Genomic DNA, 17,585 nt, shown 5'->3' with positions numbered 1-17,585 from the left:
CCCTGTTGTAGAAACTAGGCACGTTATAAACTAGGCACATAATTACTATAACAGCCTGTCTAATCAAACCTGTCAACCAATTAACGAAATTATCAAAATGAACGAGGCTAATTGGTGATGGAAAGTTTTTTTCCCCCATTGAGCTACGAGCAAGAAAAAAAAAAGCTGCAGTGTTAAAACATCTGGTTTTAGAATCTCACGATTAATGTAAATCACATTAAATGAATTAGTATGTTAATTCTTTTGTGACAAAGCTGTTCTGAATTGGGACTACATGCAGGAGTGTGAAAAAGGCAGCTGCCAGGTTATGACAATCATTAAATGTACTAATGATTACATAACACTACTGGAAGTCTTAATTCAAAAATGATATGAACTAGAAATGTCTAGCCTGGATACTGATTTCTTTATGCTAACGCAATTAAAGTATAAGTATAGTATTAACTCATTTCCATAAACATGTAAACGTGCAGAGCTGTGTCAGAGACCAGTATGATCTCCTGTGAAAGCGCACTAATAGCTCCCATATTGTTCACCACGATTCCCCTCTAAGCTACAGATGGGCTTGAAATTTAATAATTAAACTTTGGTAGCTAAAGTCTTTTAGAGCCTCATATTAACCAACAGAATCTGTATCAATGCTGTAGGCTATTAGAAACCTCAGGCTGTGCCCAATTAAGACTGCTGCATAGGCTACATTTCTTTTTGCATTTTTAATTTTGTGGATAAAAACATCACTGAAACATTAAGACCTAAAAAACTTAAAAATGGAAATCAAAATATATGAAATAGTACAATAGGAGAGATTAAGTTCCTCCTCTAAAATATAGATTTGTCAAAAAAAAAAGTCTGGTCTATAACTTCTGTTACTGGCCAATTAGTGCACAGTATGCTGTCAAGATGTGAAAACAATTAACTACATTTGAAAGCTGAAACTCATCAAACTCTGATAGAAGTCTTATAGTATTCTAGGACACGGGTGTCAGTAACCCTCTGGCTTTTCTGGAGTATTAGATCCAATAGGAAGTGACAGGACAGACTGGGGAGTTATGACACCAGACAGCTAGCTGTGAAACAGAACCAGCAGGGTTGTGTGCATGCCTGTCACCAGCCACATTTGGGGACACCAGTTAATTGGCTTGAGGCACAATGACTTCTTTTTTGAATGGGGGTTGGTTGAAGTAAGGTTTGGGTGTTTTTTCTATAATTTATGGTCAGTGCCCCCAGAAGTATGCCAAACCAACCTGTGTATGTGTATGTAGGCCTACTTCTAGGGCCTCCCTGTCAGTTGCACCCCTGTTGCACATATCTACGTTAAAATTTGTTATGACAGAAAGGAACAACTTGTTCAGAAAGGGTGCACGCATCTCTCCAGAACAAGGTTTTCTTTAGATGAGCAGTGTGATATTTGGCTCCTTAAGGTGTTGCTATATGTTTTTTTTTTAAAAATCACAAAAAAAAATCCACCCTTTTAAAACAGAAGGACAGGCACATGTCTTATCCATGCATGTTTTTCTTACGACCTTGGGCAGTCCATGGATTAGCAAATAGTAAATCTAGAAACAAAAGAGCCTAGACTATAATCTGCAGGATGCCACTGAGAAACAGTGGAGTGACATGTGAGAGACACAGTGGTGGGTGGGCGTTCATAAACAATGACACACTCCTTTTATGTAACTTCCAGTCATTCATTAAATATACAGCCCTGTGCTACAATTTAATGAGTATTTCAGATTTTCATGTTCATGTCCAGTAGTTCACCACTTAAATATAACTCTTTAAATACAAGGAATAACGTGCAGAAGTCTGCTTTTATGTAACATACTTTTTCTCATCTGCTTTAAAACCTCAGCAGATATTTTCACTTGTCGTGGCAGGTAAAGCACAGGTGAGACTAATCACATCCTAATTAAGTCTCTTACCAGTGAGGCAGCGTGCACAATAGCAGGAACCTAGAGGTGGAAAGTCTAAAAGAAATTAAGCTAGCATGTAAAATATGGATGTTTTCAGGTGAGTTCTTGGCCATTTACTTATTTTTTTCAGAGGGTCGCAAAAGTTTAACTAGGTATATCCTAAGAAGCTATACTCTAAAGTTTATTCAACCGTTCAAGTGTTGAGCAGCGAGGAAATGCAGGAGGCTAAAGCGCAGCTAATCTTGCTAGTGAAGAGACTGCTAGCATGAAAAACATACAGTATATTTGAAAATATATTTTTAAAAGCTTAGTTAAACTCTTAAATCTGCAATACCAGATTTTTTTTAGGCTACTTGGGAGCAGTAGAAACTGGTTAGCAATTCCTTTTAACACGTTCAGCTGATATACAGTATAGCTACATAATTATGTTTGTATGACAGACTCAGTGATTGAGAGCAGTGAGAGTGAACCAAAACAGTAAAGTTGTACCGTTTTTCCACCAAAATCAGCGAGTATACGCGGTTTTTTTTTTAAACACTAAAAGCCGATTCAACCCTTGTCCACTGCCAGTCGAGTCGGCCTTTCAGTTTGCACTGAGGACACACACAGCTGCAAGGAGTGAATGCAGATTGAATCCTTTTCAGCCCCTTTTCCACTGGTCAAAAAACCCGCTAAGACCCTACTAACATCGGGCTTTTGCCGGCAATGGAAAAGGGTTCAATCGGCGTTCACACCCGGGTCAAATGACTGCAGTAGACACGGGTGTTTATCGGCTCCGATCGGCATTGATGTAAACACAACACCCAGGTGAACCCGCTGCTTTTCGCTTCTTATCCTGCTCTGACGTCTTTCAGGGCACAGACACTGTTAGAACACACCTGTCACCTGTCCAGCACGTTGCTGTTAAACCGGAAGCACCGCGGCTACAGTGCACGGGGATGAAAGAGTGAGCTACAACCTAGAAAGTTAAAAAAAAAACCAAACAAAACAAAACAAAACAAAACACAATCACTGATCGAAGTGTTTCATTACAGAGGCTCCGTTACAGACGTGACAGATCCCTTTTACTCACGCTTTCCCCCGGCGACAGTGCGTGCGCGCGTTCTCTAAGTGCACGTGATGACGTCACTCCGTGCGTTTGTGTTGCCCTCGGTGCAAACTGAGACAAACCCGGTAATTTTGGTGGAAAAGGGTATTCCATTGCCGGCAAGAGCCCGATGTTAACGGGTCTTAGCGGGTTTTTTGACCAGTGGAAAAGGGGCTTTAAGGGTTTAGACAGCTAAACATTTCTCCCAGAAGTTGGTACAGACTGAAAAAAAAGTAAACCGAGTATTGGATTTAAATTCATTGGATGGACGGAAACAAGACTGTATGCTAAGCTGCTCCTAGTCTGCAAGCAAGTGAGTAAGCAAGTGTATGCTAACATGTTAGCTGCAACAAATAAGGCCATGTTTAAATGTGCTCAAGCATTGTCCTTAAGTAAAGGTTTGAGGTACTTTTTGTAGTAAACTAGTAAAAACTATTTTTTCCATTTTCTGCTACTTTTTATACTTTGACTCCACTTTTCAGAGGAAGATATTATCTTTTTACCTGACTACTTTTATGTGGCTGATGTAGTTATTAGTTACATTGCACATAGAGAATTTAGCTTTAAAAAATAGGATGATCTCAACTTCCAGATGTCTTTGAGATATATTTATCTTCTAAAACTCAGAAATGGTTTCATTTGATTAATTGTTTGAGACCCAAAGAAGTAAAAGTATCCAATATAACAACACAGATTGAAGAAAAGTCCAAAAATGAATTGAAATTTCTGTAGCAACACTTTGTTCTTTTTCTAATTTCCTGCACCTTTGATCATCTCATGACCCCTGAGATTTATCTTGTGAACCTTTGAGGAAGGGCTTGACCCTTAGGTTGGGAACCTCTGGACCAAACTATGTAAAATAGTTAAAAGGGGTCACTTTTTTTTTTCCAGAATTAGTTATTTTACCTTTCTTCTTATTGATGCTTTTGTACTTTCACTTAAGCAGGATCTTTGAATGCGGAACTTTCACTTAGTGGTGGAATATTTTTAACCCGTGCCATCTGTATTTTTGACCTTTATTTGCTGAAAATTGCAGATGCACCTATAATTTTCTTAAGTGTACAGTAAGAGCAGCACCTTATGTAAATGTCATATGATTCTGTACAATTAACTTTTATCCTGGGGACCTAAACCAGTGCATAGTATTAACCTTCAGCCTGATGACTTGATGAATCAGACAATAGTAGCTGTACAGATTTCTGTAATATTTTAATCCTGTAGCAGACATTCACGTCAGAGCAACACAGTGAGGATTGCTGATTTCGCAGCAGTGTTATAACCACCTCTGTCTCTCTTTTGGTTGACACGTCCCATTTTTTGTGTCTCACATTCAACAGATGTTTCTCACTGTAATCTGTTAACCTTCTTTTCTTTTCAAAAATTTCAGTTTGGACACTGTCACATAGACAGACAGGTACTATAAAGTTTAGTTTGGCGTGCTGCTTATGTATCTATCTCTTTGTAATGTATCACTAAATGTTCTATACCAAATGCTGTTAATTTACAAAGCACTTAACTCAGTAGACATGTTGAGATTTTTATTAAGATACAGTAGTAAATGAACAAATCCAGGGCTAATAACAATCATAGAGGTTTGGACTTTAATTACAAGATTAACATCCATGTGATCATTGTAAAATAACACGTTGGCATGGAACATCTCATGCATCATATTCTGTCAATGTTCTTATGCTTTAAAATGTCATTTTTATTTTGTGTTTGTGTTCATATGTTGTATTAATTGGTATTTCTGTGTGTTTTGTACTAAGTGTTTTTAACTCCTCCTGCTCTTCCACCCCTGTGTTGTCACATTGCTGTAATGTGTTTGCGTAGAAGGGTGGCTTGCTTTGAGATTTGATATGGATTTTTTTGTTTGTTTGTTTTATCCCCAATTAACATAATTTCTCCTGTCCAATTTAAAACCATTACATCTGCTAAATTTTTGCCTTTTTCCAAAGTTATAGATTTGAGATTGTTTTACTTTATGCATTTTAATTATGTCCAAAAATAATCCAGAAAAATCAAATAATCAATAAATGTCAAATGTTAGTATGGTGAAATCATAGTTTTTGATCCCCGCTTTGGAACAAAACCTTGCCTTTTGCTTCCTTTTTTGTGGTTCCAGTTGCCAACTGGCAAAGTTCATCCACATTGTTACGCGCATTAATTTTTTATAAATTTTTTTTATATAAAATGTCAAGTCACAACATGCAATTAATGAAGTATTGCATAATTGTCTTTTTAAATTATGGTTATGGTATTTGTAAATATTGTGAATTTGATCTATCTATCTTTAACCAACAAACATAATGTGTATAGCCATTTTTAAGCCAGGCAAAATTGTATTTATTTTTCTATGGCAATACTTCACAGTTCAGTCATTTGCATGTTGTATTCATCATTCTTGATTCAAACGGCAGCTGTTAAAATGAAAAATACCAGCATTATCCTTCAATTTCATGTTAGGACCATTTTGTCTTTAAGTAATGACACTGAGTCACAGTGTGTGAATGTTAAATACAAAATAGCTGAGGTTTAGAAAAAAGATGGAAGCAAAATGGACCATTAAAATGTATGTACAACTCGGTGATTATTTATTAACATTATAACCAAACATAAGTTTTGCTTTGAGGCCTTGCTAACATTTGAATTTAAGTAAATTATGCCATATGAGAATTAATGTACATGACATTTAAAAAATTGATAACAGCTGGTATTAATATTTGTAGACTGCATTTACCAGTAAGGAATACTTGATAATAAAACACAACCACTGTTTTTCCCCCAAACACCGGCTAACAAAGCCTGTTACATACTCTATGTAAGCAGCACACACAAAGCCAATATAAGCTTTTCTTTTTAAAAGTAACAACAACGATTAACTACTAATACAAAAACATCAAAAGTCAAGGAAGAAGATATTTAGATGCTTTTTACATAAGCAAAGTGTTTGGGTTACATTTGTGTATACGCACCCTGTGTGGAGTTTGTAATGGGCTGTAGACCATCATGGACACTAATGAAAATCTTTTAAGTGTGTGTTAGCTCTTAAAAGCAGAGTTAGTCAATCTTTAATGATGGGGAAAACATTACAAGGTAAATGCACATTTTTCAAACAAGAAACATAACGTTTTGTAGCCATAGTGTGGGGATAACAGCCATCATTTTATCCCCAGTGCTGGCCCAGTACAACTGCAGAAGCATTTTAATGCTAAATGTTTTCTCACTTCCCTATAAATTTATGTTGTCCACAAACAGTGTTATTGAAGGTGACATTTTTCTCTTTCTCTGAACATCAGTGCTTGCTATATTACTATACTTTTTGTTCTGCATACTTTTGTTTTAACATTTGCCTTGTTGTTGTGGCCTTTCATTCTTTGAATGATTTACTACTTTGAAATTAAAGTTCACTTGCAGTTCCACCAAATCCTTGACTGATTCATATTAGATATATTAGGCCTTAACCTTTCTGAACCCAAACTAAAGTACTTTGATGTTTTTAACTGTAACTTCTCAAGTTATTTGCCCTTTTCTTTCTTTCCCATTGACTTTTAAACAGATACCAACTTTGTGCTGGGAAACGCTCAGATAGTGGACTGGCCCATCGTCTACAGCAACGATGGTTTCTGCAAGTTGTCGGGGTATCACAGAGCAGAGGTGATGCAGAAAAGCAGCACCTGCAGGTAGGTGTGTCTTGGTATAGATGTGTTACAATCTTCAAATACGAAAATAAATATTTACATGTGAAATAAGTTTTGTAATTTACACAAGTTTCGTAATTGAGCAGGATCCATAAGGAGAGGACTTATCAAACATATTTTTTTGTTTGTTTAATTTCTCCATATTACAAGCTAAATTTGAAGATGTACCAATTATTTATGATTTTGGCGAAAATCTTGAATTTCTTTTGACAGATAGTTTGTCGTATTAGACAAACAAGATTAGCCAGTGACATTGCAAGAAGTTGTTACGGCTACAGCTGTCTTGCTAATCTGGATGAGTTTGGCTGGCAAAGCCAAAAATAATCACACTGCTTCTGCTGCTGATACACTACAGTCAGAGAGGATGCATTTCTTTACATGGTTTGTTTTCATGCTGTAAGTGGCTGCAGTAAACACTTGTGTGGCGCTCTCACTTGAATCTTTGTATCATATAGACATGGACTTTTGCATTGCTTATAAGTACTTTGAAAGGTTTGTATCTAAAAATACAATGAGTTAATTTTAGTTGTGTTAGAGTGGGAGCCATTTTCATATCTATTTGTTTATTTGTATTCACACCTCCTACCACCAAGCAGAGCATCATTATTTTGAGGTAAGTGGTAAAGAGGCTTATAAGGAGGGTAATGTAATCAGGTTCAGGTGCATACAGTTTTTGATTGTTTCCCATGCAGGTGCCATATATTAAGTGAAATGGAAAGAGCGGACCTTGCTGCGAACATTTCAAACGTGTGGTTTTTGCAGATTTGATTGTTTTGCACAATTCCTTATTAACTAGCAGGACGAGAGGACTATTTTTAAAGCAAATAGTGTGATTAACTTAATATCAATGTGTGTACGGAATTTTTTTCCAGTCCAATAACATAACATAAAGTCAAGGGATCACCAAAGTCATCAGGATTCATTCATGGCGATCCAGCCAATAGTTGTTGAGATATTCTAGTCTGGACCAAAATGGTGGACCAACCAACTACATGGCTAAAAGGCTGAGGTATGAGGAACCACCAAGCCTTTGTTTTTTAGGTCTTTATTTCAAACCTCAAATACAGTCATTAGCTTTGGATATTGACCTTAATGATGAAAGTGTGGATACAGGTGAGGCCCCTTCACATGGGTGCTGTACTCACGGTCAATAGTAACGGTATGAAGAGCTCAGTTTTCTGGTTCCCAGGGGGTTCTTCTTTATATTAGACCTTACTGAGAGGAGACCATGCATCTCCCCCTTTCCTTGAGCAGAGGAAGTTCATATCACATCTGCTATGTTGAAGTGAATGAGAATTATGCTGATGCTATTCCCATAGTTAAAAAAAAGTCCAGTACATGTTTTTTTTTTTTTTTTCTTTTTTGTTTTTTTCTTTTGCAAAGCCAGAAACCAGATAACTAAGAGACAAAACTGTGATGTAATCAGGTTGTAAAAACTGAAACTGCTTCCATATCACTGACTGTAGCAATAAAACTGTGGACATAGTCTCCCCAGGGCATTCTCTCCAAAACTGTTCACATAAAGGAACAAAAATCTGTTCTTCAAATGAGTAGTATCCCTATTTGAGTGAACAATTTCGGGATTTAATTGTGCTAGTAATAAACATGTCAGAAAGCAGTATATTAATAGGATCACATAGAAACAGTTGGTGCTGCCAGATTTGAAACCGTGGGAGATTTCGTCTGTTGTGGGCGATGGTGTTTGTCACAGCCAGCACTGCGGCTAATACTGATTTAGACCCTCAGGTCCCTAAACATAAGCTTCAGAACATTTGCCAATACAAATATTGAACTGTGTGTGTGTGTGATGATTTGTTTGAGGTTTATTTTTAGGTTGCTAGATAGTGGATTATTGTTTGTCAGAGGAAGGAAAACACACCTACAATCTTCAAATTGTCTTTGGTATGTTTGTATACAAGTAAAGTTTATATGCTGTCTGTTTTACATGTATAAATAGCACCATGAAGCTCAGAAAATTACTTCCAATAAAATATTAAATAAGAATCAGATTCTGAAGCCAATGTTTCACCAATACCGTTTAACTTCATTGATCTGTTTGCTCTCTGCTGTTGAAAGTGACTGTCATTCAGGGATCTCAGTTACAGTCAAATCAAGTCGTATCGTTTTTCTCTGTGCAGTTCGAAGTTGAACTTTCATGAACTCCAGCGGCAAAGAGCCGTGTGCGTTCACAGGAGCTGCGCTGCCCTTCCTTCTCCTTGCTGCTGCCATTGACCTTTTATGACTTATTCACATCATGGAGAAAAAACAACTTTTGCGAATACTGTTGTGCATGTGGTGTCATGTGATGTTGCAGTGGAGCAGAGGGTGTGCTGACCTTTTTTAGGTGTAGCCAATTTCTGCTTGATGGAAAAACTGTTTAGCCTGATGTAGTTAGCACCTCATAAATAGATGACAGCGCTGTCCATATGTTTACTCGATATGAACTAAACAAAAAGTCTGATTGTGACACAATGTGTGAGACAGCCATAGGAGAGAGCAAGAGAAGTGAAACATCAATGCAAATTTCATGCCGGCAGCTTAAAACAATTGTGACATTTTGTACTCGATGTTCACAATCCAGTCATTTACTACATCCCATATGGAACAAGCTGCGTAACACTGAGTATATTTGATGTATCGCCAACCCCTAATTGGACCTATATAGTCGTGTTGGGAGACAATTAAAATAGGTGTTATGTGTAATATTTACAAAATATACAGTTTGTTCCATCTTTCAGTATCGCAACATGAGATTGTCGATGTTTGTATTTTGTTTGTTTTTCACTTAGTTCAACTTTCATTTAGTAAGTGCAGCCCAGGTCAATGTTTAAAAAAATAAATAAAAATTTTGGCACCTCAGAGCGGCACAAAGGTGCGCACAACCGTTGCAACACACCACATACACTATAATGAAGAGGCGCAGACAAAGGCTGTTTTTCCACTATAATGCAAATATGCCATTGCATTGAAAACAACAGAGGTAGCAGCGGCAACCCCACGCTGTCTGAAAACACCTTTTTGGACTGTTGTGTTAGCAGCGTGTTCGCCTCATACAGCTAGCACAGTGGCTAGCTTTAAAGTGATGACGGAAATACTAAATTAACAAAGAAGAAAGAAAAGCGCTGGAATAAAGATAATCTATAGATAATCCTCCAACATGGACACCTGGGAAGCAAATAAAAAAAAAAATAAAAAAATTACTTTTTGTTTATTTTTTTCTTTATCACAGATCTGACATATAACCAGCAGTGGTTGCTATAGCGACAGAAAATAACTGCTGGTTGCATGACAGTGATACTGGGGAAAAAATAGAAAAACACCTGAAATTCTCCACAATGTCTAATATTGAAACTGGAATAGGAAATGGAAGTATGTACAGGTATTCATGTTCCCTTGAAGATGAAAAGTGAACTTCATCACCATCATCAGGTCAAAATTTAAATCTGTCCAAAACTTTGGTTTATGACCAAATACCTGCAAAACTAATGTCATGACGTCCCAGTGTAGATACATACATTGGCATTTAGCTTAAAGCCTCACAGAGCTACTAGCATAGCTGTAGACTTAAACTTACAAAGTGCATTACACTGTCAGTCCCTCCCCAAAACCTTTTCATTTGCTAACATGCATTTAAATGCAACATTTATCTCTTTACATTTGGTGTTTCAGCATTTTATTTTTGCAAGCTTTTTCCTCATTTTCTTTGCTTTGTTTGTGAACCATGTCTTGCACAACCAGCCACATACAGATTCATTCTGTCAAAGAAAACATCTTCATGAGCCTCATAATGAGGCCATAAAACATTCATGGAGTGTGGATGTTTCATGTTTTTGAGGATGACTCACCTCAAAACGTATATAATCATTTCCCCCGAGTGTTTAAGTCTAATAACTAAACCTCTTATGCTATAGATGTTCATGGTTAAAAGATGTTATTTCCATCTCAGTTGCTCTTACTTTGTACTGTCTCTCTTCAATTATGTATATATGTTGTCTACACCGGATCCTGTAAACATACAGTGACAAACCTGTGGGAATTTTCATGCATGACAAGCAAGTCATTTGAGGAATCGTTTTCAAGTATTTTTCTTTGAAGAAAATAAAATTCCTCCTGGCTCAGAGAGAGAGAAGAAGAAGGGAGAGGACATTCATCAGTGATATTACATCAAGCACTGGTCTGAAAAAGTCTCTGCAGCGTCAGAATGTAGTCTCATTAAATTTAGCCTTCCTTCTGTATTTCATAACAAACTAAGTTATATTTAGATCATGCTGGAACACGCTGCTACTGAGGGTGGCAGTAACAAGCAAAGTGAGATGAATGTCTCTGCAGCGTGGTTAAATGTGCTCATGGTTGCTTGACCCATCTCCAGGTTTAATTTGTTTTTGAGAGGTACTTTGCATTTGGTCAATTAGACACCAGGCTGCATTTATCTTTTTTATGCTTTCAGGGTACATTTCAATGAATTTTAATCTACTGCTGCTCTATATTTAATGGAGCCTAATTCTGCACTGTACCTCTCTAGAGGTCTCAAAGTAGCAGTCCACGGTTTAGGTGTAACTCTTGATAGATGGCATTATTTTGTTGTCTTTATTTTAGAAAATATACATGAATATTTAATGTATATAAAAAGGTGCTGTCAAAGGTGTCAGAGAACAGAACAAAACACCACAATCAAATGAGGCAATACAACTAATTCATTAAAATATTCACGTCTGAGCCTTCCTCAGCACTTTTTGGTGCAAGACTGAAGAAAAGTGTTAAATATTCAAATTGTTATTTCCCTTTGTGTTTTCCAGCTTCATGTACGGGGAGCTGACAGACAAGGACACAACGGAAAAAGTGCGACTAACATTCGAGAATTATGAGATGAACTCATTTGAAATACTGATGTACAAGAAAAACAGTAAGTTGCAACCCCATAAGTAAGGAAAATGTGCTGTTCCACTCTCTTGTCATGCAAATGTATTCAGCACCTCGGAAACATACAGAGCCGAGTTCAAAGGCAGCCCAGAACATTTCTACCTCTGTAGAAATGTGTTAATTGGTTGAGAGCCAGACCAGAGAAACCTTCTCTAGAAAAATGTGATGCTATGTTTGTTTCCACTCACAGGTGTAGCCTTCCCCTTGCTTGCAGGTGCTACAGGAAAACATGGAAAGTTTTGGAAGTCCAAAACATTTCAGTTTCACTTTGCACCATGCAATTAAAATTTCTGGCATATGTACACTCAATGTGATTCTCTCTCTAAAAAAAAAAAAAAAAAAGCAGATGTTGCAGCTAAATGTGTTGTTCTTTTTGTATTTCAGGGACGCCTGTTTGGTTTTTTGTGAAGATTGCTCCCATTCGAAATGAACAAGAGAAAGTGGTCCTGTTTCTCTGCACGTTCAGTGACATAACGGCCTTTAAACAGCCCATTGAAGATGATTCTTCCAAAGGTTAGAGTTAACAAATTGAATTTGTTCAATTCACACCCTCTATCAAAAAAAGACTTTCTGAAAGTTAATTCTACTTCAGAGTGATTTAAAAATAGGAACAATATACTTACATCCAAGCTTGGGCATTAAATGGCTCGATAAAATCCATTTTCATTTTTTTCACATTTAATGGCAGATGTGTGCGATCTAAAACTTTTATACAAAGATTATCAGATGAGAGAGGCAGAGGTAAAGTTAATCTGCCAGCGATCACTATTCGACCTTGTGCATTGTGCATCTGCTTTGGCAAGCACCCACTCAGTCAAATACGCACCCCATCATGATGGTTATAGGCACACAACACAAACATTGGACTGTAAAACTGTTGAAGACAGCCAAAATAGAACATGAATTAGTGCAAGAGAGCGAGTACAAACAAGCAATAGTGACAAAAACAGCATGGGGAATTGAGATTGCAGGAGGGCTTTAGCATCAACAGGTAGCATCAAGACTTGGACCCTCTCTAACAAGAGGCGTGGCCTGCGTGCAACAATAACGAGCATGGATTTGGGCTGCCTGGATAGAGAGTAGCTATAATTAGTCCTATGAAGACAAAAAAATGCAGTAGCCCAAATTAGTCAGGTTGAGACTATTTTCTCTATGTTCACCAGCTAGTCTCTAACTTTGTCTGCCATTTGGTGCTCAGTTTTTTTAGGGATTTTTTGCTGAAATCGGTGAAAGTGAATCAAAACACTGAGGTGGGACAGAAAACAAAAACAATATAAAGCTCCATAGAGCTGAAATAAAACTGCTTTAAATTGCCTAAATAAACCTCAAACATAGCAGCAGCAGATCAGAAAACCGACGTATATGAGGACATTTTGAAACAGTTTGGTACCATTTTCTAATAAGGCAATCCAAGTTCTAACGTCACTCTACAGTTCTAGGGGATTTTACACACCAAAGTCTGTTTTCAGGTCATGCAGATTGATGATGCATATGTGGAAAAAGTTGTGTAAAGCCTTTTGTGTCTTCAGACGGCGCTGCACCAAGTCTGATTGATTGCCTCAAATGAGTCGCTTGTCAGTTGGGTCTGAAGACTAGAAGCTTGAAAACGAAACAGTCTGATCTGATCTCTGCTTGAGGCTAGCACCCGAATCTCTGACCAAAGTGTCGAGTTGCATTGTGGGTAAAGCAGACGAAAGGGTTTGACAAGAGAGAAGAAAGCATGCAATAAAAAAATGTGATATCGCTTGTTCTCCTGCAAGGGTTTTAATCTTTTGGTATGGTACAGTAGTGCAATGCTAAATCAGTCAAGTGCTCTTTTAATTAAGTGGTTAGTTAACCTTTGGAAAATCTTTATGGATCAGTAATATAATCATATAAGTAAAAGGTCTTCAATTCAGCAGAGATATGCATTTAATTCAGCAGGAAGATTAATTAAGAGCTAGATAAAAAGATGACAAAATGTAGTAATGTTTACACTGATTACAGATGGGATTAATACACAGTTAAATGCACCAAAAGTAGGATGAGCATCCCTAAAGAACCCCAGGATCCATGTTAAATGACAGTTTGACCTGTCACTAGGTCCTGCAGAGGGTGTCAGGCTGTGCTGTCGTTAATCTCCTGGATCCCATAACAGGATCAATTTATAAAGTGGGCCACATTGTGTCGGGGATCATCAAGGTGTTTTTTCAGCATGAGAACATTTTCCAGACAAAATGAGTCAGATATCAAATTATCCAAACACAAGCCTGAGACTTTTTGAAGGTGTTGATGTCCTACATGCCCAGACAATACTCCCCCCGAAAATACACAGACCCAGAAAACATCTTGAAAATTGAAATGTTAACGATTGTGCATGCTGTATGTTTTTATAATCCTCAGGTTGGGGAAAGTTCGCACGACTGACTCGAGCTCTAACAAGCAGTAGAGGAGTCTTACAACAACTGCAGCCCACAGTTCACAAAGGAGAGAACGTCCACAAGCACTCGCGCTTAGCTGAGGTACAGAGGATATGACTGATTTTGTTTCACTGATTTTATTCAGTAAAAGTTGGAATGTGTCACATTGTGGATAAATGATTGTCAATTATGGAAACTGTCACTTTGCTATGGGAGGCCGTTTCCCCCAGAGAATGCACTATATAAATGTTATGTTTAGCTAATGTAAAACACAAGTACTCTAGAGAACAAACTTTAGACGTTGAGGAATTGTGAACAGAGGTCAGGTCAGCCTCTAAGACTTAACACAGCACTTTTTATGAGCAGGTGATTTCTAGCCACCGTCAGGACGACATAAATTAAACTCCAAGCTACAGTATTTTTGGCCTCATGCTGCATGTATTTCTTTGTCTGAGTTTTCTGTGATAAATTGTTCGGCAGGTACTGCAGCTCGGCTCAGATCTCCTGCCTCAGTACAAGCAGGAGACCCCCAAAACCCCTCCTCACATCATCCTGCACTACTGCCTCTTCAAGACCACATGGGACTGGGTCATCCTCATCCTCACCTTCTACACGGCCATCATGGTGCCCTACAACGTCTCCTTTAAGACAAAGCAGAACAACGTTACGTGGCTGGTAGTGGACAGCATCGTGGACGTCATCTTCTTGGTGGACATTGTTTTAAACTTCCACACCACATTCGTTGGACCCGCTGGCGAGGTCATCTCAGACCCAAAGCTGATCCGAATGAACTACCTGAAGACCTGGTTTGTTATCGACCTGCTGTCCTGCCTGCCGTACGACGTCATCAACGCCTTCGAGAACGTAGACGAGGTGAGTCGGGCGGTTTTGTGTGTTTGCCAGCACGTTGCTGAAACGATCAGTTGATCGAAAGAAAATTAATCAGCGGCTATTTTGGTAAATCTATTAATCATTGTTAATCATCATGCTGAACATGCCAGTTACAGCTTCTCAAATGTAAGTGTTTGTTGTTTCTCTTTGTCTTAGGTGATTGTAAATTTGTTGGTTGCATGAAACAAGCTATTTGAACACGTCAGTTTTAGTTCTGGGAAATCATGTCAGGCATTTTTCTGACATTTTATAGACACAACAATTCATTGAAAAAATATAGATTAATTGATGATTAAAAGTCATTATATACGTAATCTTATAAAGAAAAATGTCCAACATTGCCTGGTTCATAGAGGATAGATGGAGATCTTACATGAAAACAGTCATTAGTCGCAGCCCTAATTACACATTCATGATGCATTCAAAGGATTTGTCCCGTCATATCTAGGGAATCATTTCTGACATTTTCTGAAGACACCACTCACCAGTTGTCAGTGAGTGAACAGGCAGATAATACATACTGAATGTATTATTGGTTAATAAGTGATTATCAGATTTATTCAACTCTCAAATATTAGTATTGGCCTCAAAAGGCCAGTAATGCTGTGGCAAATAGTGGTTGGTTTTTATCATTATAGTAAGAAATAGTTTTTATCTTATAATAAATTGGAAAAATTGTTCTTGTGCTCTAGAGGTGATTTTTAAGTTGACTGACAGGTTATTAGTTTTCCATGCAGGCACTGACCACATTTACTAACCACTGTAGCCTGCATCAGATCCTGTTCACTGGTTGTTGCTTTGTATAGTGACAGTGAAAACATGAATACGCAGCATAATAATGTTTGTTTGTGAATGTATACATGTTCAGCCATAACGAGGAGCGTTTGCTAGAGTGCTATCACAGGATCTTGAGATAATTGGCACATTTTAATTGGGGAATGCACGTTACATTATTAAACTGAGGCACCCTTCAGTGCTTTGCTGTGTCTCAGATGCCCTGAAACCATTTACACCTTACGAGAGCTGACAAAAAGCTCAAATCATGGGGAAACATGTGCTGTGATTCAAACTGAGATGGTTATTTTACCTAACAAGCATTATGACTTTTAACTGTTTCACCATCTACTTACTGTATATATGTGACTAAATGACGACTGTGTGCTGGTGTTTGAAGGTTCACTGTCTCTCTTTGGCCAGTCCTCTATTTTCTTGTACACATGGAAGAAAATGTTATTTGTTGTTCAGTTATGACATAATATTGCTAACCTGGATTTATTTAATTGATGGAAACAAATAAGTTTACAGAATGCTTACATGTTGAATTAGATCCAGCTGATGCTTACTTTATATCTCTAGCTGTATCTGATTGAATGTGTCTTCACAGTGCAACCACAGCTTTTCAATCTGATCCAAATGTTCCTGTAGATCAGTTTTTTTACTTCACACGTACACACACACACACACACACACGCACACATTGATTAAATGGAGCCTCAGGGTCCTGCACTTGCCGGTTTTCATTATATCAATGCGTCATTCTGTGTGTGCCTGTGTGTGCTTAAATGTGACACGTCTCATGATGTGTGTGTTGTTGTGGCGACGTGGCTGCGTAAAATGCTGTGATAGCATTTAACGGTGCAGTCTGTCACACAGCGAGCGGCACAGTGTACGTCGGCTCTCGGGCTGTGTCTGGTAGCACGTACAGTACGAGGTAATATGAAGTGCTGTGATAATGCTTTAAAAAGGAGGCTTGTTGGTGGAGAACGAGCAACGAGTTGTATTTGCAGGTCCAGCATTTTGGCCCTTTCTAGTCTTTCAATGTTTCAGTATCCGAAATGCTGACAAGTTCAAGTGGCCGGAGCAGAAACAGTCAGAGGTCAGCAGAAGGGAAAAACAACAACCTTCTGTTATTTGATCTTTTTTAGTAAACCCAAGAATTCATTTTCCAACCAAATACTGCCTGTATAACTTGTGTGTTTTGTTAAAAGCACGTGAAAGAGCCTCAGGCTGTAAAGTGCATTGGTGATGAATGCATTTCCGTTCTCATTAAACATGCAAATCAGATTTTTCTTAAAAGTGTGAAACATTCATTGTTTTTACACTTATGTTGACCAGCTTACAGTCTTGTGATACCACCACCCCTTGATTAGTGGAATAGTTTAAAACAAGCAGCAATGTTAATTTAATGTGCAACGTTGTGCATGACGCAAACAAAACTGCTCTGTAGTGCAACTAGACATCAAAACTCCACAGATTACATATAACCAAGAAAGTAATTGGCAGATTAATCAATAATGAAAGTCATTGTTTGTTACAGCCCTTGAAATTATCCCACAGTGCGACATGATGTAAACGCGTTAATGCACTTCAACATGCTTTACAACTCACTGACAAACTAATAAGATGGAACAAACAATTTGAGACTAATGCAAACAAGAAATAAAAATGATAAAAAATCAATAAAATAGATTCAAATTGATTTTAAAGTCTGTTAAATAGAAAGAAGACGAAGGTTTTAAGTTGGTGTAAATGTTGTGTAGCTAAAATTAGCAATCAATAACTTGACAGCTGAGTATCATCCACAGACAGGAAAACAAGGTAAATAGTTCCCATTGTAATGAATGGTGAGTGAAAGTGATGCTTGCAGCTTTGTATCTTAACAGAGATCAATTAA

The 17,585-nt window shown here is 37.7% G+C and overlaps 1 protein-coding gene across 5 annotated transcripts in view; it reads left to right on the top strand.

The window, feature by feature from the left end:
* Nucleotides 1–17,585, top strand: part of kcnh1a (potassium voltage-gated channel, subfamily H (eag-related), member 1a) — a 42,871-nt gene that overhangs the window by 489 nt on the left and 24,797 nt on the right. For 2 of the 5 annotated variants that reach the window (XM_056394686.1, XM_056394685.1), the window contains exons 2-7: nucleotides 4,388–4,414; nucleotides 6,560–6,683; nucleotides 11,498–11,604; nucleotides 12,006–12,134; nucleotides 14,004–14,122; nucleotides 14,501–14,893. In XM_056394686.1, coding sequence (XP_056250661.1) covers nucleotides 4,388–4,414; nucleotides 6,560–6,683; nucleotides 11,498–11,604; nucleotides 12,006–12,134; nucleotides 14,004–14,122; nucleotides 14,501–14,893 — 899 coding nt within the window. Of the gene's footprint in view, nucleotides 1–2,993; nucleotides 3,314–4,387; nucleotides 4,415–6,559; nucleotides 6,684–11,497; nucleotides 11,605–12,005; nucleotides 12,135–14,003; nucleotides 14,123–14,500; nucleotides 14,894–17,585 lie in introns of those variants that run through there. The other 3 variants (XM_056394688.1, XM_056394687.1, XM_056394689.1) reach the window with 2 other exon arrangements.

This window comes from Seriola aureovittata, chromosome 14, assembly GCF_021018895.1.
Source record: "Seriola aureovittata isolate HTS-2021-v1 ecotype China chromosome 14, ASM2101889v1, whole genome shotgun sequence".
NCBI classification, from domain to species: Eukaryota; Metazoa; Chordata; class Actinopteri; order Carangiformes; family Carangidae; genus Seriola; species Seriola aureovittata.
This window is presented reverse-complemented; position numbering and strand designations above follow the sequence as displayed.